At 48.9% G+C, this 25519-nt stretch overlaps 1 protein-coding gene across 21 annotated transcripts in view; it reads right to left on the minus strand.

The window, feature by feature from the left end:
- BAZ2B (bromodomain adjacent to zinc finger domain 2B) overlaps positions 1–25519 on the minus strand; it is a 111700-nt gene that overhangs the window by 54209 nt on the left and 31972 nt on the right. For 17 of the 21 annotated variants that reach the window (XM_082055547.1, XM_082055545.1, XM_082055544.1 and 14 more), the window contains exons 3-4: positions 8703–8780; positions 3410–3565 (exon numbers count right to left, since the gene is read on the minus strand). The exons of 1 other annotated variant lie outside the window; for it this stretch is intronic. In XM_082055547.1, the coding sequence (XP_081911673.1) occupies positions 3410–3563 (154 nt within the window). In that variant the 5' untranslated portion in view covers positions 3564–3565; positions 8703–8780. Of the gene's footprint in view, positions 1–3409; positions 3566–8702; positions 8781–10951; positions 11406–25519 lie in introns of those variants that run through there. 3 more of the 21 variants (XM_082055550.1, XM_082055546.1, XM_082055549.1) reach the window with 2 other exon arrangements.

The raw sequence follows: 25519 nt of genomic DNA on the forward strand, positions 1-25519 counted from the left end.
AAAAGAAATGCAGCAATATTTTGTGAGGAAAGAAAAATCTCTTCTCTTAAAAGTAACTCTTCCCACCCACCAATCAAAACACAAATTCTATCACATCACCAGAAGCAGAAGGATCAGAAACATGACACATCAATGCCATTGTGCCAGGGGCTAGAAACACAGGCCGGGTCTACATAAACCCGGCAGCAAACAGCTCGGGCGGGCGCGCTGGGCACGGCCCGGCCCCGCTCTGCTGTGCCGCGCTCATTAATCAACATCAAAAACACAGGGCTGTTTTTGGCCTTGTTTATGCTCACAGTACCAGATGTGTGAGTATGCTCTCCTGCCTTACAGCGGAAGCCTCATTAGGCAGCACTTAACGCTGGAAACACGGGAAGGCACAATCCACACAAGTTACAGGGCAGACTAGGGGGTAAGAACGTCTCTTCTCACTCCTGAGACTGACCTTTTCCCTCTCGTGAAAATGATATCTTTAGGGCTTAAGTGCAATTCTGATTCTTTCTGAACCCTGAAACATAGACGAAGTTGCGGCACCCATTCAGGACAAGCAGTTTTGCACAGTATCCCTGCACCAGCTGAGCAAGAGCAAGGCCTGTGGGCTGGCCCACGGGCATGCTTCATTTCTTAAAGTGAAAATATAAAGTTTGTACATAATGAAAACTGTGCCATAAGTATAGGACTTGTGCTATTTTATGCATTAAACCATATAACTGAGCAGGATTTAGACTAACACATTATAAGGTGGTTATTTCATATTGCTATAAAACACATTAAGAAGGTAAGGAAAGTAAGAAACAGCTACGTAAGTACATGGACGTTACATACAGTAATTAAGACCCTTAATTAATACATAAATGAAGCGTGAACAATGCGAACAAACGAATTTTAACCTGCCAGTGTCAACAGACACTGAAACTCTAAGAACGTACATCACAGCGATTTTAAAATGTTATAAACGCAAGACTCGAATTGCTAGAAGGACAGCACATCCTTGGTTTCACACCCGCTCCGGTGCTGCGGACACCGGGCGCCCGGAGCCCTGAGACCCCAGGAGTCACCGAACACCCACCAGCCCCAGGCAGAACCCGGGACTGCAAAAACACCGCAGAAGGAACGTGCTTATACAGTTTCGCATTTTAGGCACTAAATCTGATCTTTCTCAACATGTATTTAAGGAGCTACATTGTCATTCTTCTATAAAGACCAAGATACCAAAAAATAGCTGCTGTTGAGAAAAAATAAAGTCTTCCATCTCAATCTTGTCACTACAAATCAGAAAATCAAGTGGAAAAAGGCACTTTTCAAATTCAAACAATCCTGTCACTTTGTGCATTATGTCCACGATTTTAAAATCCTCCTGGGTTTCACTTGAGGAGATCGTTGCTCAGAAGCACTGAACGTTTTTGATTTCACACACGCAGCTTCTGGTTCAGAAAAGAAGACTTATTTTTTAAAAATAATTTTGTAGAAAGTTAATGAACTTCCTTTTTTTGAAAATTAAAGACCCTTAAAGTCTGATAACACTAAACCAACAAGAATCTCTTGTTCAGCTTTGGACAGTTTCACAGGCTGGTATTATTGCCCCCCATAAAGACAAAACACTGAACTATTGTATCATTTACTGATGTGAGAAAAGGCCATTGATTTATATTCCTACAAAGCTGCTAACTTTCTCATGAGGAGGAATTTAAGCCTCTTTCCAGATTCGATTTGCTTCTCCAATGCCTTCTTATTTTTAGCAATTGGTGAATAAGAAGCAAATGAAGTATCTGTTTACTTGATTGGAATGCTTCAATTATTCAGAAACTAGTGCTGCACTAACCAATTAAACTAATGGTATGTGATGTATTTCATAATGGTTTCACACAGGTGCTTTGTCTATTTGACCTGGGAATATGCCAGAATAATTTATCTGCAGTGTACTCTCCTGGCGAAGCACAAACCCCCACCCCGCCGCCCGCGCACCACGGGACCGCAGGGGCCGCCATCGGGGCCGCGCTGGAGACCACTTCATAGGCTATTGATTGCTGCACTGAAAATAAATAGATGGATTGGAATAAAAGGAGCCTCTCCACTTTAATGCATAGATTAAGATGCCTTAACCTTCTCTTGGCAAGAATAATTGTTCATTCTTGATCATTTTACTAGATGCTAGAGAAATGCATTTTTAAATGTGAAGATAATTTAATTATCAGATTGAGATAGACAGACATTGTCATAATGTTTTTATTTCAATATCACGGAAGTGAGTAACATCTCCGTTTAGGAAGCAGCCAGGACACCAGTCTATCCTGAGCACAGAGCACCTCGTAAACTCGGCCGTTCTGGCTGCGGGAGCCGCCTGGGCTGCCGGACGGGACCGTGTGGCCCCCGGGGCCGCGGGCGCCGCAGCCGCCACCGCGCGCTGCGCCCGGCCCGGAACGGGCGGACAGTCCTGGGAGCAAACCGCACGGCAGCCTGCTTCAGGAGTGCAGTGTCCTTGGGAAAATATGTATACATTATACACACACATATACAGATAGAGAGAAAGACTAGATGAGATGCAGCCAGGCAAAGGATGTGACCACTAAAAAACCCTAAATGGAAACAACCCGGGAATACTGGGTATTCCGATCAGTATTTATAACTATCAGCTACCGGACACAAGTAAAGCTGCTTTTTTTCCTTTTTTTAAAAATAAAAGTTGAGAATAAAATCCTAAAACCTATTTAAGAAAAGGACTACCGGGATTTTCGAACGAAGAAAGGATCTGACAGTTCATTATCTTTACTACGTTACTCATCTGCTTTAGTCTTCTAGTATTTTGATAGACCAAATATATATCCTATACATACACACAATGTTACAGGAGACACAAAATTACTTGCTGTAGTATCCACAAAGTAAAGAGAGTGAGCAGAGCAAAGTGAGTCACACAAACACCTCCGTTCGGGACTGAACATTTATAGCCATTTGTAAATTAACTCCTACTACATTCTGGGAGCGACCATTGAAATGGCACGGGCTAATTAACACAGACACAGAAATCTTTTGGAGTTGAATTTGTAGTGGGGTACTGAAAAACAAAACGCATTGTTATCCAGTTTGTTTTAGCGAAGAACTTTTCTGGCTGATCTCAGAGTAACTACAATAAATAATTCTAGGTGTGCAGGCGTTCTGGTTTCCCTCTCATCCCAGACAGCCGCAGATGAGCAGGTGCTGGCTGTAGCGGGGCACTGAGAATCGGCTGTTCTACGGTGTCGAGGCACAAGAGTTGTTGGGTTTGGAGAACACACGCTCGCTCACCCTGCTGCAAGAACCACGTTTGCTCTGGAAGCGGTGGATTACCATATATGCGACTTGTAACGATAACTGCAAGCGCTGACAAACAGGAAGATCACATTGCAACATATAATGGAGCCGTTCTTACCACAGGTGCTGATGGCGGCGCTCAGCGCCGCAGCCCCGGAGGACAGGCCGCCCTTCGCCACGGCCGGAGCCGCCGGCGGGGCAGAGGGCGCTGGAGTGGAGGCGGCTGCCGCGGAGGAGGCCGGTGGCGACGCCAACCGCTCTGCAGACTCCATCTCTGCCAGAGAGAAGAGGAGAGAAGAGAAACCCCGTCAGAGGCAGCAAACGAGGGGCCGGGGCTGCAGGACCCGACCCAGCCCGGCTCCGCAGACCCGTCGTCACGCCAGGAACTGCACATCCCGGCTCTTCGTTTAGGAAAAGACCCAGCAATTATGACGAGACCGTACAAATACGAGGGCTATGAGCTTCCAGAATAATAGTAAAAAACATGGAAACTATTTCCCTTCAGAGAATTTACCAAGGCAAAATATTATTAAACGTTTTAAATTTTTAATTCAGGACTGCTAAATACATCCTTTTCTCTAATAAACCATTTTCTATCCACAGTTAAAGAATACCTCATTGATTTTAGTGATATATTATAACTCAGCTAAAGTGCTACACAGTGGAAGCAGACCACTGAAAAACACCATATGTACTGCAGACTTCAAATGCTCAATTATGTCCATTAAATGCTATAATTATTCCTAAGGATAATAATTAATAAAAATCCCTTTCACACGGGATTATGATTTAAGTCTGTATCTGTGGATTTAAGTCTGTAGTGTTTGCAAACATGCATCATTTCACACTACAAAAAACCTGCTGTCTTTAGTATAAATGTAGAGATGGATAAATAGACACCAATGAATACAACAAAGCACATTCTCTAGACACTGTGGATGACGGAACTTTGGGGAGGCCAACAGGCAGCCCTTGCACAAAGACCTATGGTTTTGCTGTATTTTAGTATTTGTTGTTGTATATGGCCATGGTGATTTTACTGTATATACACATGGCATAGGGGACATGAGAAGCACATCATAATGGTATTATTACAGTAATCACTCATAAAAGGGAAGGTGTTTCCAAGCTTTAATGCACTGCATTCAGCACTCAGGATTGAAATGTTGTATTTTATGTATGTTTCCTGACAGAAACACCCAGAACTCTCCAATTTCTAAGGAAAATTGCTGCCATGTTGTGCATCATAATATGGCATTAAAACAAGTCTTCCATTTAACGTGTTTCACAAATAAGCACAGTTAAGAACCAACTATAAGCAATCCCAATTTGTGTCCTATCCTTGGTAATTCAATAGTTTTCAATACAGAAATAAATTCATCTGTGCTTGCAAGCTCTTCACCACCAAATGCCGTGTGTTTGAACTGTAATACAGCATCAGGTAAGAACTGCAGGAACAGTAATAAATTGCCCTTTTAAGGCTCCTCTTCCCCCTCCCCCTCTTTTTATTTGGGGAGGGGGGTTGCCAAGGGAGGGCCCTTTTTCAACCTTTACTTAAGCTTGTCTAAAGGGATTAATAGAAAATTGCAATATCACTGTTCCTAAATGATTCTGAACTGAAGAAATTACCTTCTCTTCCTAAAGACACACACGCTTTGGCTTTCAAACGCAGCCGAGCCTTGACAGGCTGAGCCGCTCACCGCTCCAAGCACAGCGGATGCCGACCTCACAGACAGTCCCACAACAGCCGCTGGCCAGGACCGGCAGCAATCCTTACGCTGTACACCTCGCGTGTTCTGTGACTAAAGTCCATACCGGCCACAGCAGATCCAAATTCTTTTTAACCTCCAGTATAAATCAGGCATTTGCTCCATTTCAGTGTATTTTGCCAGTCAATACTTGTGAACTTTTATGACTGGTTTTTAAACTCTCATATTTGTAAACTGAATAACTAAAACTAGGGAAAAAAAAGGCTTTTTAAATTATCTGGGTACAGTAATTTGTGTCAGTTCCTCTCAATGCTTTGCTCAAAACTCCAGTGATTTTCCCAGAATTTCCCATAGTGAATAATAATCATGAATGTAACTGAATCCAGTGAAAACAGAAAGCAATGTCTCTATAAAGGAACAAAGGGAGGTATGGGCACTTTACACAAGGAAAACGACGCCCTTTCTGAAAATAAAATTACTAATGTTGAATAAGAACACTAAGAAGAGGTAAAGACTTACTACAGGAAACAACAATGTAGTCATTTTCACATTTAACAACGTGAAACTTCTATAAACTAAATTACGTACCAATTCCATGCTCAAAAACTCTGATGAAATGTACACTAACAAAAAAAAAATTCATTCTTAAACAGGTATTAACAAATAACTCCCCTCAAGAGATAATGGTATGTAATAGCATCCTGCCAATGACAGCTGAGATGCACAAAAACTAGATAAAGTGCGTCTTGAAACACTCTGACCAGCAGACTTACCTCCAGCTGGCAGTGCAACCTCTACACTCCCACGTATTGCTGCATCATTTCAATTACTACCCCTAACACAGGGAAAAAGAAGCAGAAAGTGATGGGGCACAAAAATACTTCAGTCTTCTTCAACGACCAGGTGAAATTTGTAATGACTCTTTGACGGCCAACTGCAAGAGGGTCCTACAACACGGGCTGTTCTCTTGCCTCACACTGATCCACGCTGCTGCCCGGGGGCGTCTCTCGAGGGGCAGCGAGCGCTCTGGCGCTCAGGGCGTCACGGCTGCGAGGGGAGCAGCCCGGCGGCCCAGAGCAGCGCGGAGAGCTCAGCACCACCAACAGCCTCACGGCACGGAGCACAGGCCACCCGCCCGCGCCCTCGGCGGGCACACACACCGCGCCGGCACGGGAGGGGACGCCGAGCGGGCGCTGGGGGGACCTCACGGGAGGGGACGCCGAGCGGGCGCTGGGGGGACCTCACGGGAGGGGACGCCGAGCGGGCGCTGGGGGGACCTCACGGGAGGGGACGCCGAGCGGGCGCTGGGGGGACCTCACGGGAGGGGACGCCGAGCGGGCGCTGGGGGGACCCCAGCCCGGGTTCCGCACCGCCCGTCACAAAGGCCGCGGAACCAGGGGTGAAAGCAGCGATGTGCCAAGAACCGCACAAACAGGTGCCCTGAGCAGAACTGCCCAGAACGGGGCAGCTCACGGCAGCCAAGCTGTGGGCACGGGAGGCTCCCAGTGACGCTCCTGCTCTGGTGGCACAGCCTGGTCAGACCTTCCCACATGCACACCCTGTGGCTACGGTGCTTTACACACCTGAGGTTTTTAAACTCAAATACAAGTGTCAATATAATCAATGAGAGTCCCTTTACATGGCTCAAATGCTGTACAAATCTTAGAGGCCAGGTTGAGTACTAAGTAATTCAAGTTCTGCAGAACTTCACTGTAATTATGTCACTTTCAATAATTTACATTAAGCACATTACCTAGAACTCACTAGGGAAACAAGCCACCGTCAATCAACCACCACAATAAAACTTGTTTTAGTAAATCAACAGCAAGATTAGCCTGTGTTTCACAAGTATCAGACCAGCTACAAGACCCCAACGATCCATGACTGTCAGTAACACTGTGCGAGGCACAGGGCACATTCATGCATTATACCCCAAACCCTTTATAGCCCCCTTTCTAGTGCCAGGCCAGGTTCAACCAGGGCTGTAACAGCTGTTTATTGCGTCAACTATGCCCTGCTTATGCACAAAATATCTATTTATTTCACAGACGTGAAGACATGCATTTAGAACTCATGAAAGTATATTATTTCCTTTTTCCTCACCTACCAAGAAGGGACAATGAAGAGTAGTGTTATTTTCGAAATTAAGGTATGGGGATGACCAGGGAAGCGGAGCAGCTCAGTCTCTTCCAATACACTTCTCGAGCAGGTCTTTGAAGCAGCAAAGCCTGAGTGCTGAAATAACACCCCTGACACAGAACTGCTTGAGTGGACCCCAGCAGGAAGGCAGAGGAAAGGAGCGCTGGGAACCGCGGCAGACAAACCCACTAGAGCCTGGAGCGCTCTCACCAGCACTGCGTTAGGGAACGGGCACCCCGCGGCAGCAGGCAGAGCTGCACTGGCAGCTCCAGAGAAGGTCCTGGGCCTCACATCACCGAGCACTTGGGACTTGCTGCCAAGAACCACATTAATTGATCTTTTTGTACTTTAATGTATAAACAGCTAACCGAACTCCTGTTACCGTTTTCACTCCAACTTCAAGTATGCAATAAAATCATAGTCCAGTAAGAATAAAGAGCAAAGAGACGAACATTGCCCTGCGGTAAACGCCTTCTCTTGTTCCATTAACGCCAGGGGCTCCTGAGCTGTTCACTGCCATCGGATACGCAGGCCAGCTGTGAAAAACCAGCTCCATTGCTTGACTGGTAAAAACACCGAAAGCTTCTTCCCCAGTGATGCAAACCTGTTTAACAGGGTTGTACACTAGATTAAGATACGCATCCTTTACTGAACTAACGCTATTTTAAAGTCACGGTGATCCAGCCAATTTTCGACACTACCTCCTTTTGTAATCTGCCTGAGAGCTCTGGACCATCGGGTGCTGGAGAGCTCTGTGTGTATGAAGAACCGGTCTGGCTTTCCCAGCGCCCCGCTGCAGACACAGCGCCTGGAACCACCTGGAGGCACAGGCGTCTGCAGACCGAATTACGGGTGCTGTGACGGCCATCTGTGCACAGAGGGCAACCGGAAACATCAAAGCTTCCACAGTTTACATACAGTCATTTCACTAAAGTGCCTGTGACACTAACGTCCTGAAAGTGCCTTCGTCTCCAGTAAGTACAGACCTAAAGAGATGCCTGACAAAAGAGTTTATCTGCCCTCTACATCCTGCTTTCTCCTCAGAGATAAATATTCCTCCCTTTGGTGAGGAAAGCCTGAAAGTTTTGGCACCTTGACTAAAAACTTACCATCGAGGAATGCTAATTCCTCCGTTTTGATCTCCTAAGGCTCCTTGTGCTGTCACGAACAGGAACGTAATGGTTCCCACTAACGCCTGACCAGCAAGGCTGAGACACAGAGGAATGGTCTCCCCATCTTCCCGTTGTTCCACTCACGCAGCTCTCTGCAAAACCAGCCCAGCCCCAGGAGGACTCCGTGCTATGCCAGCCATCCACTTAAGGCAGCTCCACCACTGGCGTCTGCCCTTACTTCCAAGTATCTTTCTGAGGTTATTTGTTTCTTACACTTTTAAGGCATTATGATCTTTTGAAAAAAAATAATAATTAAGCAAAACAAAACCAACTAAAATAAAACAGTCCACTGAAGTTTACCTAAAGAGAGTAACTAGCAGGAATAATATCTGGGTTCTTAAGATACAAAGAAATAAACCCGAGCCTGAACAGAAGCCATGGCAGATCTTACCATGTCAGACTATCCTCGCTGACTTCATCCACAAAACCAGACAGGTGCAAAACTGACATCCCAGTGTCACTGACACACCTGAAAGAAGTGGTTAGACATTAAAAACCTGACAGCTTGCATTTCTGTTTCCACATACTGCAGAAAAAGCAGACAACAAACCGTTCGTATTTCCATCTACAAAAACAAACGTACATGTCAGAATACCTATCTAGATTTCAGGCTTCTAACAAAGCCACATGCTAAACATTACATTTTCCTACATGATTACAGAACACCCGTTAAAATACAGGAGTCCATTCTAGCTGTACCAGGTGTTGTTTCCTTGGCAAAGCCTGGTTATCATTTAAAGATGAACAATGATACCCGGTATTCCCGTAAACCGTTGTCCAGCAGCACCACCAGGGCTGTCCCTCCTGTTCTACAGGAACCCAGTTCTGCTACATAAGCTGAACTGAAGCTTTAAACAAAGAAACTCGGCTGTGAGGCACTGAGCCCTGAGCTTAAGAGGCTCTATAGACATGGAGTATGGAAAAAGATTAAAAATAGTGAGGGGCACATCTTTAAAACACCAGGACTGCAAGACACAGGACAAAAACTGAGCAGGGGTGCAGACTGCCGGCCCGCTGGGAGATGATTCGCCTGTTTTGCTGGTATGAAGTTTAATCTTGTGAGAGGAGCAATTCAGTATTTTCTTAAAAAAAGGAGCCTTGTTTTGTAAGCGGGATTAGTACGGACCAGGACTCCAGCTCACTGGTGTTCCAAATCAAACTCCCGGCGTCCCGGGCCGGTCGGGGCAGCGCAGCCCGCCTGGGAACTCCCCACCGACACGAGGGGTCAGCTCCGCCAGGACGCCGACCGGCGTGGCTCCTCAGCAACCCTCGCAACACGCGCCTGGGTATTCGGGGGAAAAACAGCGCAGATAACAGTTCCCAAATACCAGGTCTCCACCGCCAGCTGAAAAGAGGAGCTGTTTAACAAATTGACGTAGGTTGGATCCTCCTCCTTCCCTTCCCCACGGCCAGCCCTGTGCCCAACAGCCCACGGGCCCCCGGCACCGCTGCCGCCCCCGCTGGGAACAGCCCGTGTCCTCGCCCGTTCTGCCACAGTGGGAACAACCACAGATCCCTTGTATATGCTGTTTACTTCACCAGTTCTTTAATAATGGCTATTAAATTTGAAAATATATATTTTTTAACTATCTATTATGAAAATATTTATTTCTTTTATCTGAGTCATAACTTTTCTCCAGATTCCATTTTTGGTTCAAGTATCTGTCAACATACATAGTGGATACAGTTTCATTTAGTAACAGGAGGTAAGTCATTTTATTTCCATAGTAAGGGAATTCACAATAGGTGTTTTTCAGACTCTAAACAGCGTATCCAAAAAAAGGACAAGAAGTCTTTGGTACCGAGAGCACAATATTATTTTAATACAAGTTTATATTGGAATGGCAAAATTTGACTTCACACCTTTCTAAACTTCCCTCAAATAATCAAGAACATGCATTGGTATCAGCTGGTATAGAACTTCAGTAATGCTTATCACGGTACATACAATGCTATTGCAAATTCTATTACATTTATACTGGTTCAAGATAAGACCAATCTTAAAAAGACAAAACAAAACAACAACTCACTGCACACCCGTTTAGCAGAGCAGCGTGAGCCCCAAAACTCACCGCAGCCATCGCTTCGCAGCATGAAACCGGTTACCACTGCCACCCTGGAGCAACAGGCACCGGAGCTGTGCGCCCGAGACAGCGGCACCGCGCCGCCGGCAGAGCCCAGCGACCGCCCCAGCGCAAACACAGCAGCTACAGCAGATACCCAACAGCTGAACAGTTACCGCACCGCGAGAAAAGCTGACGAAACAGCTGTTTTATTTGAAAACTTAAGTTCATTGGACATGAAACAGTTCTGCGAGTGATAAGCCATGAAATGAAACACGTGCATTTTATGTCACTGTATTTGCCCAGCGAGTATTCACCAGAATTGTTCATGAAGTTAATACTAGCTCTCTAACACCTAAATAGACTTTAATTTGTTTTAAATCTCATGCAAATCAGATATTTGCTCATTACTACTATCAGATAAGCATTACAAAAAAGCAGTAGTTGTCTGTCTCAGAATATCGAAAAATTCAAAGTTGCATCTCTCTATATTGTGTCTTGAAGCTCTAAACATTCCAGACTGTCACCGCGGGGGAAGGGGGAGGGAAGGGAGCGGAACACGAACAGTGCGGCTTACTGTGCAGGCAGCTCAATCACAGGGAGCCATTATCCCGTCCTACCGAGCAGTGACAGCACTCCAAACAACAGCCGGGGCGCTGCTCTTGTTTTCTTCTTTCTTTCAGGCAAGAAGAAAGAACACGAGCTGCCGTGCCCCCGCTCTGCCGAGCCCAGAGGTCACCAGATGCCTGCTGTCAAGAGCTACCCCGAAAACCAAATTCAAGCGAGCGTTTACAAACTGGACTGGAGGAAACAGCTCAAATCCAGCACAGCCTCCCTGCGTGTTCCACACCAAACATGGCCGTCTCATTCAGAGATTAGCAATTATTGTAATGAGATCCTGCCCGGGGTCAAACGGCGCTTCCTGCAGGGACAGCCCGGCTTCCTGGGAAACAGCCAGGGAAGCGGGGACCCCAACACGCACGGACCGGGGATCCCAACACGCACAGACCGGGGATCCCAACACGCACGGACCGGGGATCCCAACAGGCACGGACCGACCCCCAGCAGGCACGGACCGGCGGGCAGCGATCCCAACACGCACGGACCGGGGACCCCAACACACACGGACCGGGGATCCCAACACACACGGACCGGGGATCCCAACACACACGGACCGGGGACCCCAACACGCACGGACCGACCCCCAGCAGGCACGGACCGGGGATCCCAACAGGCACGGACCGACCCCCAACAGGCACGGACCGGGGATCCCAACACGCACGGACCGGGGATCCCAACAGGCACGGACCGACCCCCAACAGGCACGGACCGGCGGGCAGCGATCCCAACACGCACAGACCGGGGATCCCAACACGCACGGACCGGGGATCCCAACAGGCACGGACCGGGGATCCCAACAGGCACGGACCGGGGATCCCAACAGGCACGGACCGGCGGGCAGCGATCCCAACACGCACGGACCGGGGATCCCAACACGCACGGACCGGGGATCCCAACAGGCACGGACCGACCCCCAACAGGCACGGACCGGCGGGCAGCGATCCCAACACGCACAGACCGGGGATCCCAACAGGCACGGACCGGCGGGCAGCGATCCCAACACGCACAGACCGGGGATCCCAACAGGCACGGACCGGCAGGCAGCGATCCCAACACGCACGGACCGGGGATCCCAACAGGCACGGACCGACCCCCAACAGGCACGGACCGACCCCCAACAGGCACGGACCGGCGGGCAGCGATCCCAACACACATGGACCGGGGATCCCAACACACACGGACCGACCCCCAACAGGCACGGACCAGGGATCCCAACAGGCACGGACCAGGGATCCCAACACGCACGGACCAGCGGGCAGGGATCCCAACACACATGGACCGGGGATCCCAACACACACGGACTGGGGATCCCAACACGCACGGACCGGCGGGCAGGGATCCCAACACACATGGACCGGGGATCCCAACACACACGGACTGGGGATCCCAACACACACGGACCGGCGGGCAGGGATCCCAACACACATGGACCGGGGATCCCAACACACACGGACCAGGGATCCCAACACGCACGGACCGGTGGGCAGGGATCCCAACACACACAGACCGGGGATCCCAACACGCACGGACCGGCTGGCAGGGATCCCAACACACACGGACCGGGGATCCCAACACGCACGGACCGGCGGGCAGGGATCCCAACACACATGGACCGGGGATCCCAACACACACAGACCAGGGATCCCAACACACACAGACCGGCCGGCAGGAATCCCAACACACACGGACCGGGGATCCCAACACACACGGACCGGGGATCCCAACACACACGGACCGGGGATCCCAACACGCACGGACCGGCCGGCAGGGATCCCAACAGGCACGGACCGGGGATCCCAACAGGCACGGACCGGGGATCCCAACAGGCACGGACCGGCGGGCTGCTGGGCATGCACTGCTAATTACACCTGCCGTAATTAGCTCAGCCAGCGAGGCAGCAGGAAACTCCCAAATAACTGAACCACAAAGGAAATCTTTCACAATGTTACACAATGCCGTACTTCGTTTCCTTCTTTTTAAGCCAAGCCCAACAAAACTATTGTATTGTCTTTTAAATAATGCTTATGTACATACCCCACAACAAACTGCTCTAAAAGTTGTTTTGGTATGAGAAAGTGCTATGAAATGATAACCTGAATCAACCCTGGAAAACCCTGAAACTGAGGAAAAAAAAATGCTTATTGCTGTGTTCAGAATTTAAACATCAATCTCCAAAAAAGCACAATTAAAGAAATCTAAAGGTATTCCAAAATGAACAAAATTAACTTACTGAACACAGTTTTACAAGAAAAAAAAAAAAAAAGCCTTTTTATTTTTTTTAAACTGCCTAACGTTTTTGCTCTTGAAAAGAATTAATTACATATGGCTAGATACATGGCAGCGATCCAGTGAGAAAAGGTGGTTGTTTCCTACCCATAACTCTTCCAAACACTAATTTCAACAAGCTCCAGTTTAAAACCAGATTCTCACAGTAGAACTGAAGGGGGCCCCCGGCTACTATGAAAATTAAAATAACCACCTCCCAACCAACAACCAACTCTCCGTAACACAGCCTTTGACTAGTGAAAGGAAATCCTGCTGCTCCTAAGCAACTCAAGTCTTTGGTCCACTGACAGAAGGCAGAATCTCTTCAAGGGGTAAATACAGCAGGTTGATGCAAGTGGAACTGCCACAGCACGAGGGCTGGGAGTTCAGCATGGAATGAGATAAGAGACCATTTGCATACTAGAGGAACTACGCAAAGGGCGGGGAAAGGATCCTCCATTAATTCTCCCTCTCTCAGAAGCACAGCAGCAGGAAACAAGAAACCCAGGGAACGCACCAAAGTAACGTGACTGAAGGAACAAATCAAGGAACAGAACAAAAGCTTCTAATAACAATGTTTTAAATACGCTGCAGCCATTTTTCACACTCAGCTCAAGAAAGGAATGAAAGAAACTAGGAGAACGCAACCCGCAGAAGGCACTACCAGAACGGCCGCGAACCCGCTCCTGGATGCGCCCGGTGCCAACCGAGGGCTCTGCACCCAGAGCACGCCAGAGGCGGGCTCTGCGAGATCAGTACAGCCACGGTCTCCTAATCAGACACATGGACACAACTCCTTCCTTTAAGAAAAAAACACATCAAAACTTCAGCAGCATTTTGTTCATCTCGCCTCTTATGGCTACTCATCTTACAAAAAAAAGCACTCTTGTCAAACCTTCAAATCAGAAAATCCCTCTGCAGAGACAAGGAGTTATCAGCAGAACTCTTCACAGTAGTCTTGAAATAGTTTTAAAAAGCAATGTATGTTGTACTTACATTATTTGTAGTAGTATCACTGCAAACAAGCTCTCACAGCAAGATTTAGGCGCTCATGATTTAAAGGTTTCTATACCAAGTTCTAACTATAAATATGGGTATTAGATACAGATCTAGCTATATATATGGGTATTAAAAAATAAATCCAATGAAGCTAAAGAATTTTAAAACGGTACATACAGTAACAGTGAGTAAAATACTGAAGTGTTCTTTTATTGAGATGTCAAACATTGCCCAGGGCAATTAAATCTATGGCCATAAAGAAAATGAAAGATACTGAATTTATTTTTTCAAACACGTCAACAGCTGCTCATGGAGCCTCGTGTGCTGCGATTGCTGCCAGCGCAGCTTTACCGAGAATCGCACCACCACAGCGTAAGAGTCACCTCGAGCTGCACCAGCCCCAAGGAGAGATCCGAGCCTGGCTGCAACTGCTGCACCAGCCCCAAGGAGAGATCCGAGCCTGGCTGCAACTGCTGCACCAGCCCCAAGGAGAGATCCGAGCCTGGCTGCAGCTGCTGCACCAGCCCCAAGGGGAGATCCGAGCCTGGCTGCAACTGCTGCACCAGCCCCAAGGGGAGATCCGAGCCTGGCTGCAACTGCTGCACCAGCCCCAAGGGGAGATCCGAGCCTGGCTGCAGCTGCTGCACCAGCCCCAAGGGGAGATCCGAGCCTGGCTGCAACCGCTGCACCAGCCCCAAGGGGAGATCCGAGCCTGGCTGCAACTGCTGCACCAGCCCCAAGGGGAGATCCGAGCCTGGCTGCAACTGCTGCACCAGCCCCAAGGGGAGATCCGAGCCTGGCTGCAACTGCTGCACCAGCCCCAAGGGGAGATCCGAGCCTGGCTGCAGCTGCTGCACCAGCCCCAAGGGGAGATCCGAGCCTGGCTGCAACTGCTGCACCAGCCCCAAGGGGAGATCCAAGCCTGGCTGCAGCTGCTGCACCAGCCCCAAGGGGAGATCCGAGCCTGGCTGCAGCTGCTGCACCAGCCCCAAGGGGAGATCCGAGCCTGGCTGCAGCTGCTGCACCAGCCCCAAGGGGAGATCCGAGCCTGGCTGCAACTGCTGCACCAGCCCCAAGGGGAGATCCGAGCCTGGCTGCAGCTGCTGCACCAGCCCCAAGGGGAGATCCGAGCCTGGCTGCAGCTGCTGCACCAGCCCCAAGGGGAGATCCGAGCCTGGCTGCAACTGCTGCACCAGCCCCAAGGGGAGATCCGAGCCTGGCTGCAGCTGCTGCACCAGCCCCAAGGGGAGATCCGAGCCTGGCTGCAGCTGCTGAGCACGCAGGCAGCCCCGCTCCAAAAGGAGTTTTCATCTAACACTTCATAGCTCACCTGTGATAAAGAAATAAAAAACCAGTTTAAGCTATGAATGTTGCTTATGCTCATCTGAGAACATATTAACTCTATGCAACCTCTAGAGAATGCCAGCAAAGCCAGAGATCTATATTTGCATCATATCTTGATGCGAATATAAAAACTGCTTCAAGAAATGCAGATTACTTCACAGCAGAAACACTTGCTTAAAACAGTAAACCCTGATGAATATAAACACTATGTAAAATCCAGCATCACCTGTGAACACAAGCTGCGGCAGCGGCTCTAGACAGCACCAGCTCCCGCAGTCAGCCCTGCAGCATGTTAAATCAGCACACCTGTTTCTCCAAGTTTCTCCTGCAAGTGTTGGTCTGTGTTCAGCAGTTTCATGCAGAGCCCTTTGATGCTGGCTGCACGGACAGATCAGGAGGGGACACAGGGACAATTCACTGCCTACAGAAATCATCTGCTGGAGCGGGACACCAGAAGTTCTAAATCACTTTTTACTGAAGTTAAAAGGTTAACAGAAATGACCTTTCAGAAGTGGCCCTTCACACGATGGCACCCCAAACTAGTCCTGTTTGTGTCCCTGTGAACGGGACTGACAGCGCTCGCAGCCCAGCGCCGCCCGCCCAAACCCTGGGCCGCCCAGCCTCGAAGAGCCACGAGCAGAGGCTGCGCAACCTGCACCCGCAGCCCGGCCACAGCTCAGCACCGGCAGGGACGGTCCTGTCCCCGGCCCGCCCCCGGTTCCGCACCGGCAGGGACGGGCCCGCCCCCGGTTCCGCACCGGCAGGGACGGTCCTGTCCCCGGCCCGCCCCCGGTTCCGCACCGGCAGGGACGGTCCTGTCCCCGGCCCGCCCCCGGTTCCGCCCCGCCTCGGTTCCGCCCCCCCCGGGTCCGCCCCCCCCTCGGTTCCGCCCCCCGCCCCGGTTCCGCCCCCTGAGCACACTGCTCATGATTCACCTTGGTTTTGAAGGCCCTTTGGTCCTCACAGAATTGTTAACCGAACGCACGGACGCTTCATCTAAAATAGTATCTCGGAATTGAAGAAACATAGTAGCTACTACTAAACTACCATCGGGCAAGAGCCACATCCCGCTATTACTAAATGCACGCCTGACAAAAGCCCAGTACGGACACGTCAGGGCACGGAGAAGGGACCGCGCGGAACCGGAGCGGGCTCTGCGCGGCACCGGAGCGGGCTCTGCGCGGTACCGGAGCGGGCTCTGCGCGGCACCGGAGCGGGCTCTGCGCGGCACCGGAGCGGGCTCTGCGCGGAACCGGAGCGGGCTCAGCGCGGCACCGGAGCGGGCTCTGCGTGGAACCGGAGCGGGCTCAGCGCGGCACCGGAGCGGGCTCTGCGCGGCACCGGAGCGGGCTCTGCGCGGAACCGGAGCGGGCTCAGCGCGGTACCGGAGCGGGCTCTGCGCGGCACCGGAGCGGGCTCTGCGCGGCACCGGAGCGGGCTCTGCGCGGCACCGGAGCGGGCTCAGCGCGGCACCGGAGCGGGCTCTGCGCGGCACCGGAGCGGGCTCTGCGCGGTACCGCGGTGCCCACGAGCGCGCCTCACGCTGGCCCACCGCCCGCAACTCATCACAACACTATTCAAAACACCACAGTAACATTCATTTAGTAGCATTTCATACACTTGCTACTAGATTTTGACTCCACAAAGTTCATATACGGAATAAATTCTGAAAGAGCACAGAAAAATACCTGAATTCAATAATTTCAGTGCATTTTAGTTCTTCTGCATCAAAGCCTTCTTGTCTGTTCCCTCTCATTTTGGACATTGTGTTTGTAAGTAGCCACTTGGAAAGAAACAAAAATAAAGCCCGCCAGTATCTGAGGGAACCCCTGCCCTGTGTACCAGAACAGACCATTGCTAATAAAGTTGATGTAATTCACAAGAAACAGTTTTTCGATATTTTTCAGTATATTCCATTACAATATACAGAGCGATTTGAGTCTGTGAGATTTGCGATGATGTGTGTTTCAATGCTCTATAGACGTCACTATCAGCCATTTAAAACGCATTACAGAAACCAACCTCTTAAAATGGAATTTCTGTTTTTTTATGTGGTAAATTCAGTATCAACTGTTATTCAGTCAGACTGCAGGTTCTGGTGAAAAGATCACACGGGTAGCAAACACAGCAAAGAGATGCACAGAGAAGGAGGGTTAAACTGCTCTTTCCCATACAAGTAACCACTAATTTACCATTTTATTAGAAAATTGAAATATAAAATTATTTTGAAAGCAAAGATTTCTCAGAAGTTTTCAAAGGTTAGAACAACTGTGACTATATATTCTTTATGCATCACCACAATACAACATGCTCACACACGCAGCCCCTCTGAGAATACACTATTCATTTTGCTGCAGAAGAACAGACATTGCATAACAATGAGATTTGCTAATGAAATCAGCCATCAACCTGGAATACATATGTATTAAACCAGGACCTCGGTGTCATTTTCTTTGTGCATCGTTTGTTCTCTCTCCCATCTTCCCTCGACCTTTCGGTATCTTGTCCTCCTCCCGGTCTCAAGTGCAGCAATACTGCAAAATACTTTGTTAGCACTGTACGTACAACACTTTTTACTTTACAACATTTATTTCTCTCCTTATTGCTAAATGTAGATTCTAATCGCATGGGTTCTATCAGCACTGTTAGCGTAGCCCTGAAGGAAAAATAAACATCAATGGGTGCTGAGGAGACAAAGGAGTTTTATTCCTCGGTAAAACAGCAGCAATGTCCGATAAAAACTGGGTGGCACTTGGAACAAACTATACCCGCACAGATATTTGCACACCGGTTAATACAACACCACCACATTTATGAAAATCTCCTCTAGATTTATCTAATGATTAAACAGGAATAGAGTTTAGAACCATTACATGAATAAAAGTGCAATTGCTTTGCACAAACATGCAAAACCATCGTGAAACCAAGTCAAACAAGCCAGCCGGTTGAGTACCGGTGTGCACAAGCCAGCATCAGCTATGCAAAACACCTAAAAAGAGAGAAATACTGAATGGAATTATTTATTCTACTGCTCAGAGCTGGCCATAAAAATTAAACACTACCAAAGCATTAAAAAATGGGTTTTTTCCCTCATTATGCTAACATCATCTTTTGGTTTTGTGGGATATATGCTGCCTTCTACTTCATAGACAAAAAGCAACCTATTTACACAGCTAGCTCCAGGAGTGTCAGAACACGGCTTGGGTTCACCCCAAACGAGTAAAATTAATAATACAGCTGAATACACTTGTCCACTGTTTTCATTTGACGGAGTTTTTTAGTTGAAATAATCCAATAAGATACTGTTACTATAATGCCACTATCAAGTTAGCGGTTTTGTTGATAAGCGTCAAAGTTCAAGTCCAAAAACTAGTATAAACCAGTAGAAAACAAATGTTTGCTAGCTTGTCTGGTAGGGTTGGGGTTTCTTTGGTTGTCGGTGGGGTTGGTTTGTTTGCTCTTCTTCCTTTTTCACCCTAATTCCATTAAGCCAAACCCCAATTAGTCAGTTACTTTTAGTATACAAAATCGCATACAGAACTCCTGCGAAATAAATCAAAGTAATTTGTCATTTATTCCTCATTTTATCTTGAGGCCATGAGGAAGCCACTCAGTCATTCTATAGCTACGATGGCCATCACACCACCAAAGGAACAGGAGGCACAAGAGACCACTGAAAAAGAGAGGAGAAAACTAATGAAACGTCTGAGAACAGACCTGAGCAGCCCTGCAGCCAGTCACACCCCACGGAGAACGCACAGCCCGCGAAGCAAACAGAGGTACTGGAGGTAATGAACCAGGGGACTCATTAAAAGCATCAAAAAGTCCATAAGCTCTCTCCACATATGCCCCAGTTGTTCCTTTTTAAGTTACCAAGCACTTCTGTCATTGGGAGCTCTGACAGCTGAGAGCAGGTACCCCACGGCCGGACTTTCCCTCGTGTCCCTCGCTTGCACAGACACAGCTACACGGTACAGACAGCCAGACGAGGGCTCTGACTCTCACGTGTACGTTGCCATGTCCTAATAAAGAGATGCAGGAAGATTATTTTCAATCACATTATCAAAAATGCTTCTGTTTCAATTACAAAGCACTCGTCCTTCTGCAAAAAAAGCCACCCATGTTACATCTCAAGGTGACTGCAACAGAACAGTTACTCAGAGCGGGCTCACCTTTGAAAGCAGAGCCTGCACTGCTCCTGGCGCTTGAGAGAGACACTAATGCAACAACCTTGACCCCAGAGTGCCGGGTCGTTTTCTTTTGTGATGAACAGTGATTGCTTTCTATAATTCCAACAACTGCCAAGTAGACTAAAGAGTGTGGCTGGCAAGTGATGGCTGTGAAATGCTTGCACTTTTAACAATGACTTATTACCCTGTAATATAGGTCAACTGTCCAATTGAGCATCTTCTACAAGATGTTATAGGCTCTGGAAGCCATATACTACAACAACTGACATGAACGGATTTATTAGGGATCAAACTAGTGGATACAGAGAATTGTTAAAGGACATAGTCTTAATTCAAACAATTGAATGAGAAGGACTTCAAGAGATCCAAATCTACTGTACACATGAAATATGTGATTCCGGTACACAACTTCACACTAGACAGCCATGCATATATCTTAAGTACAGGACAAAATTCACAAATCACACAACCCGGCACAAATTTCACCGTTAGGAATGAGAATATATAAACCAGTTACTCTACAGATAAAAGCAAACCTTTGTTCTATAAATATGGACTCAACCTCATAGAAGAACACAGACGAAACCATATCAAGGGTACAGAGAATTAGATGGTGCCAGGTGCTAAAACACACCTGAATTTTCAATCAGTAAAGAAAAAGCATGAACTCAGAAATGAGACTGAATTTATCAGCCACATTTAATCTCTCCGAACTAACCAGAAATAGCTTCCTCAATATGTAGTCTAAAATTGTGTCTTTTATTGGGATAAATCAAACAGATATAGATGTCCACAGTAGGAATATGTTCTAAAAATTAACAGTGTCCAGTTTAGCACCTTTTGTTGTAGTTTAAAGTCATATTCCAGAGGATCAACAGCTCACACCCGGTTTCAGTACTGTGCTGTACAATATCCATGCACACAAACACCTTTATTTCCAGTACCACACAACGCTCAGCTAAAGCTGTTTCTGGCACTTCAAGCACAAACTGCAAGCATGCTTCAAAGCTTACTTGTAAAAAACGGGCAATGAATACACCTTTTCACAATTAAATACTCCAAATTGTACTGAATCACGGTGACTACTGTTTATCTACTTTTAAGGAATAAAAGCAGAGGACAATTTATCAGAGCACAGGAGAAACCCCCGAACACTGAAGGTCACAGCCTGTGTGCTGAGCTGCCGAGCAAAAACATTCATGATGTTCCAGAGCTGCCATTTTTCTTCCTTGACAAAGACTCCATGTGCCACAGAGCCATTTACAGCCTCCGAGTCAGAATATCAATGATTTCCAACCATTCTGCGAGCCTGCGCTCACCTTGGCGTCACCTCTGCACCAGCCAAAGGAGCCGACACGCCGGCCCCTCCACAGCCCGAAAGCCGGCGCTTTACCGCCCGCCGCGCTCAGCTGTGCTCCGCGCCCACCGCTTCCCCTGAACCACGCCAGGAGACCAAAACGCTGAAGTCTACACCCTTCCCTTTGTTTTAAACCAAACATCTAGAAAGAAAACCTTTCAAATATTGACAAAACACACAAAAACATTTCAAAAATACCTGTTAATTTCATATTTACATTATGTACATGAACACAATCTCAATTTATTTCTTCTTTACCAAATAAAAACATGCCTAACAAGATACTCATTACAGACCACCATAGAGAATAAACGATCGCAGCGTCACTGACACCAACAGAACCACACTGAGCTCCAGTCTCTTGACGTATGTACAAACTGACGAAAGATTCCAGGTTAGAGCTGGGACGAAAGGAAAGAAAATCTTGCCTTACTGAACAAATACCTGAAGACTTTGGTCCTCAGATAAAACAGATTACACATAGATCGATAAAGGCAGTTTTTGATAGGTATATCTCCATATATACACATACATGTCTACGCACACACACGCTCTCCATCCTGAGGCTCGTCACAACATGACCTCAATGAATGTTGGCATTCTCCTTGATGGCAGCTCTTGAAATTCAGGTACATGTTGGTACTCTACACAAATTTTAAAACATGCAAACTTGTAGCTTGATTTTACAGTGAAAATGGAGCACAGCAGAAACATTTTGTATTATGAATAGGTAATATGCAAACACATAGGATCACATAGCTGATGTCCAACTACTGCCATACAAACCCTCGATATGTTAAATATTTGGAGTAAAACATTTCAACACTAGTCACAACTTGCAAGCACCTTTATGAAAATGTACTTCATAACATACGTAAAGTACATATTTTACAATCTCAGCTTCACCTCCCATCTGTCTTCTCACTGCCTGTGTCTTCACTTCGTCCCATTGCAGCAGTAACAGTGTCAGACACTTGATAAATTTGATCTGTTCTGTTCTATGTGCTCTCTGCCCACTATTCACTTTGGTCAGGCTGCTTTTCATATCCCAAAAGTAGACACAATTTAAGCCAAGAATTTTTTTCTAATGGAAAAAATGTCACTTCATCCCCAGAACACGTTCCCCCTGCGCTCTCCCTGGCCAAACCCCAGCACTGCTCGGGAGACGGCAGGATAGGCTGAACCAGCTCAGGCGTTACCTCTGGGCCTGGCTTAGAAAGAGCAGGATCACATATACACTGATACATACCCAACATGTTTATTTTATGACTTATACATATTCACCTGACACTCTCAGATCGCATCTCTCACCCAAAGAAAAAAAAAGTCCACCAAACTTGTACAATTTTCCATCTGCTAACAAGATACATTTCAGTTGTTTCTTTCATCTGCAATTCAACTACCTCTACCCATCTCCTCACTACCAATAGCTAATTACTTCGGGGTTTTAGTGGTGTTAAAGGAGGTTGGCAAACTACAGAATGCAAGGGAGCGCCTGCATGAAACGTACTTGTCTCAAACACGGACCTTCATGGTTCCCTGTTTTGTGCCTCTGAAAAAGGGCACCACATTGCATCCAAATTTAAAACAATTGTTCCCAATCTGGGGAAACCCAGGCCAACAGAAGAGCAAAGGAATGTGTCTCCAAGAGGATGTACTGCGATGCAGCGGAGCTAATGAGGCCCCCAGGCCAAGGGGGTCAGGCATGGCCCGGCCTGGGAGACAGCACGGCCCCAAGAGAGATGGCACTGAGGATGTGGAAGGCGCCGGCACAACCAAGTGCCAGTCGCTGTCAGAAATCCAATAGCTCCTCAGCATTACACGAGGGCAGCTACCTCCCACCCCATTTTCCCTGCTATAGAGCACTGACTTGACTCAGCAACTCCTTGAACTACTTACTGCCTCTTTCTAATTCTACCTTCTTCCTGTAAAAACCCTAGGAGGAAAGAGACAAAGCGGAATAAAAGGAAAACAATTAAGATCTTTCTGGTTAAGATAGAATCAAAAAGTTGTTGAGATTGGAAGGATCTTAGGGAGGTCATCTGGTCCCATCTGCTCAAAGTACAGTTAACTGCAAAGTCACATCAGCTTGCACAGAGCCTTGTCCAGTAAAGAAGCAGATTTTTGCAGGCTCTCTGAGCACCCATTTCAGTGTTTCATAGAAGCACAGACTGGGTTGGAAAGGACCTTGAAAGATCATCTAGTCCAACTCCACGCTGTAGGCAGGCACATCTCATACTGGGTTAGGTTGCTAAAGCCCCATCTAACCAGACTTGACCACTTCCAATGATGGGGCATCCACAACTTCTCTGGGCAAACCTATTACAGTGTCTCACCACCTTCATCATAAAAAATTTCTTATGTCAAATCTAAAACTACCCTCTTTCAGCTTAAAGCCATTTCTCCTTGTCCTGTCACTATAGGCCTTGATAAAAAGCCTCTCTATCTTATGATCCCCCTTTATATATTGAAAGGCCGCAGTCAGGTCTCCCCAGAGCTTCTCCTGTGCAGCTGACCAGCCCAGCTCTCTCGCCTGTCCCCAGCAGAGCTGCTCCAGCCTCGGTCATTCCTGGGGCTGCTCTGGCCCCTCTCCAGCAGGTCCATGTGTGTCCTGTGCTGGGGACCCAGAGCTGGACCAGCACTGCAGGGGCTCACAGAGCGGGCGCAGGGGACAACGCCCTCGCTGACCTGCCCCCAGGGCTGGGGACACAGCCCAGGGTACAACTGGGTTTCTGGGCTGCAAGCGAATGTTGCCAGCTCATAAAGTTTGACAACTTTCGCGCTCAGAATTTTTTCCCTTTTGTCTAATCAAACTTTCTCTTTGCATAATTTGTCTTTTGCCTCTTCTCATTTCATGGCACACTCCCAAGCAGAATCTGAGTTTTCTTCTCTCTAACGCCCTCAAGGCAGCTCAAGACAACCATCAGCTCCTCTGATCAATCCCAGTTCTCTCACACATGGTATTGCATCCCCTGCTCCTGTTCCCGCCCGTCTCAAGAGAGCTCGGCACTGCCTGTCCCTGTGACACAGCCCCTGGTCTCAGCACTGCCTGCTCCTGTGACACAGCCCCTGGTGTCAGCACTGCCTGTCCCTGGGACACAGCCCCTGGTCTCGGCACTGCCTGTCCCTGGGACACAGCCCCTGGTCTCGGCACTGCCTGTCCCTGGGACACAGCCCCTGGTCTCAGCACTGCCTGTCCCTGTGACACAGCCCCTGGTCTCAGCACTGCCTGTCCCTGGGACACAGCCCCTGGTCTCGGCACTGCCTGTCCCTGGGACACAGCCCCTGGTCTCGGCACTGCCTGTCCCTGTGACACAGCCCCTGGTCTCAGCACTGCCTGTCCCTGTGACACAGCCCCTGGTCTCGGCACTGCCTGTCCCTGGGACACAGCCCCTGGTCTCGGCACTGCCTGTCCCTGGGACACAGCCCCTGGTCTCGGCACTGCCTGCTCCTGTGACACAGCCCCTGGTCTCGGCACTGCCTGTCCCTGGGACACAGCCCCTGGTCTCGGCACTGCCTGCTCCTGTGACACAGCCCCTGGTCTCGGCACTGCCTGTCCCTGGGACACAGCCCCTGGTCTCAGCACTGCCTGTCCCTGTGACACAGCCCCTGGTCTCAGCACTGCCTGTCCCTGGGACACAGCCCCTGGTCTCGGCACTGCCTGTCCCTGTGACACAGCCCCGGTCTCAGCACTGCCTGTCCCTGGGACACAGCCCCTGGTCTCAGCACTGCCTGTCCCTGGGACACAGCCCCTGGTCTCAGCACTGCCTGTCCCTGGGACACAGCCCCTGGTGTCGGCACTGCCTGTCCCTGTGACACAGCCCCTGGTCTCAGCACTGCCTGTCCCTGGGACACAGCCCCTGGTCTCAGCACTGCCTGTCCCTGGGACACAGCCCCTGGTCTCAGCACTGCCTGTCCCTGGGACACAGCCCCTGGTCTCAGCACTGCCTGTCCCTGGGACACAGCCCCTGGTCTCAGCACTGCCTGTCCCTGGGACACAGCCCCTGGTGTCGGCACTGCCTGTCCCTGTGACACAGCCCCTGGTCTCAGCACTGCCTGTCCCTGGGACACAGCCCCTGGTCTCAGCACTGCCTGTCCCTGGGACACAGCCCCTGGTCTCAGCACTGCCTGTCCCTGGGGCACAGCCCCGGTCTCAGCACTGCCTGTCCCTGGGACACAGCCCCTGGTCTCGGCACTGCCTGTCCCTGTGACACAGCCCCTGGTCTCGGCACTGCCTGTCCCTGTGACACAGCCCCTGGTCTCAGCACTGCCTGTCCCTGTGACACAGCCCCTGGTCTCGGCACTGCCTGTCCCTGGGACACAGCCCCTGGTCTCGGCACTGCCTGTCCCTGGGACACAGCCCCTGGTC

Source organism: Streptopelia decaocto, assembly GCF_964273445.1.
Source record: "Streptopelia decaocto genome assembly, chromosome: 6".
Taxonomy (NCBI): Eukaryota; Metazoa; Chordata; class Aves; order Columbiformes; family Columbidae; genus Streptopelia; species Streptopelia decaocto.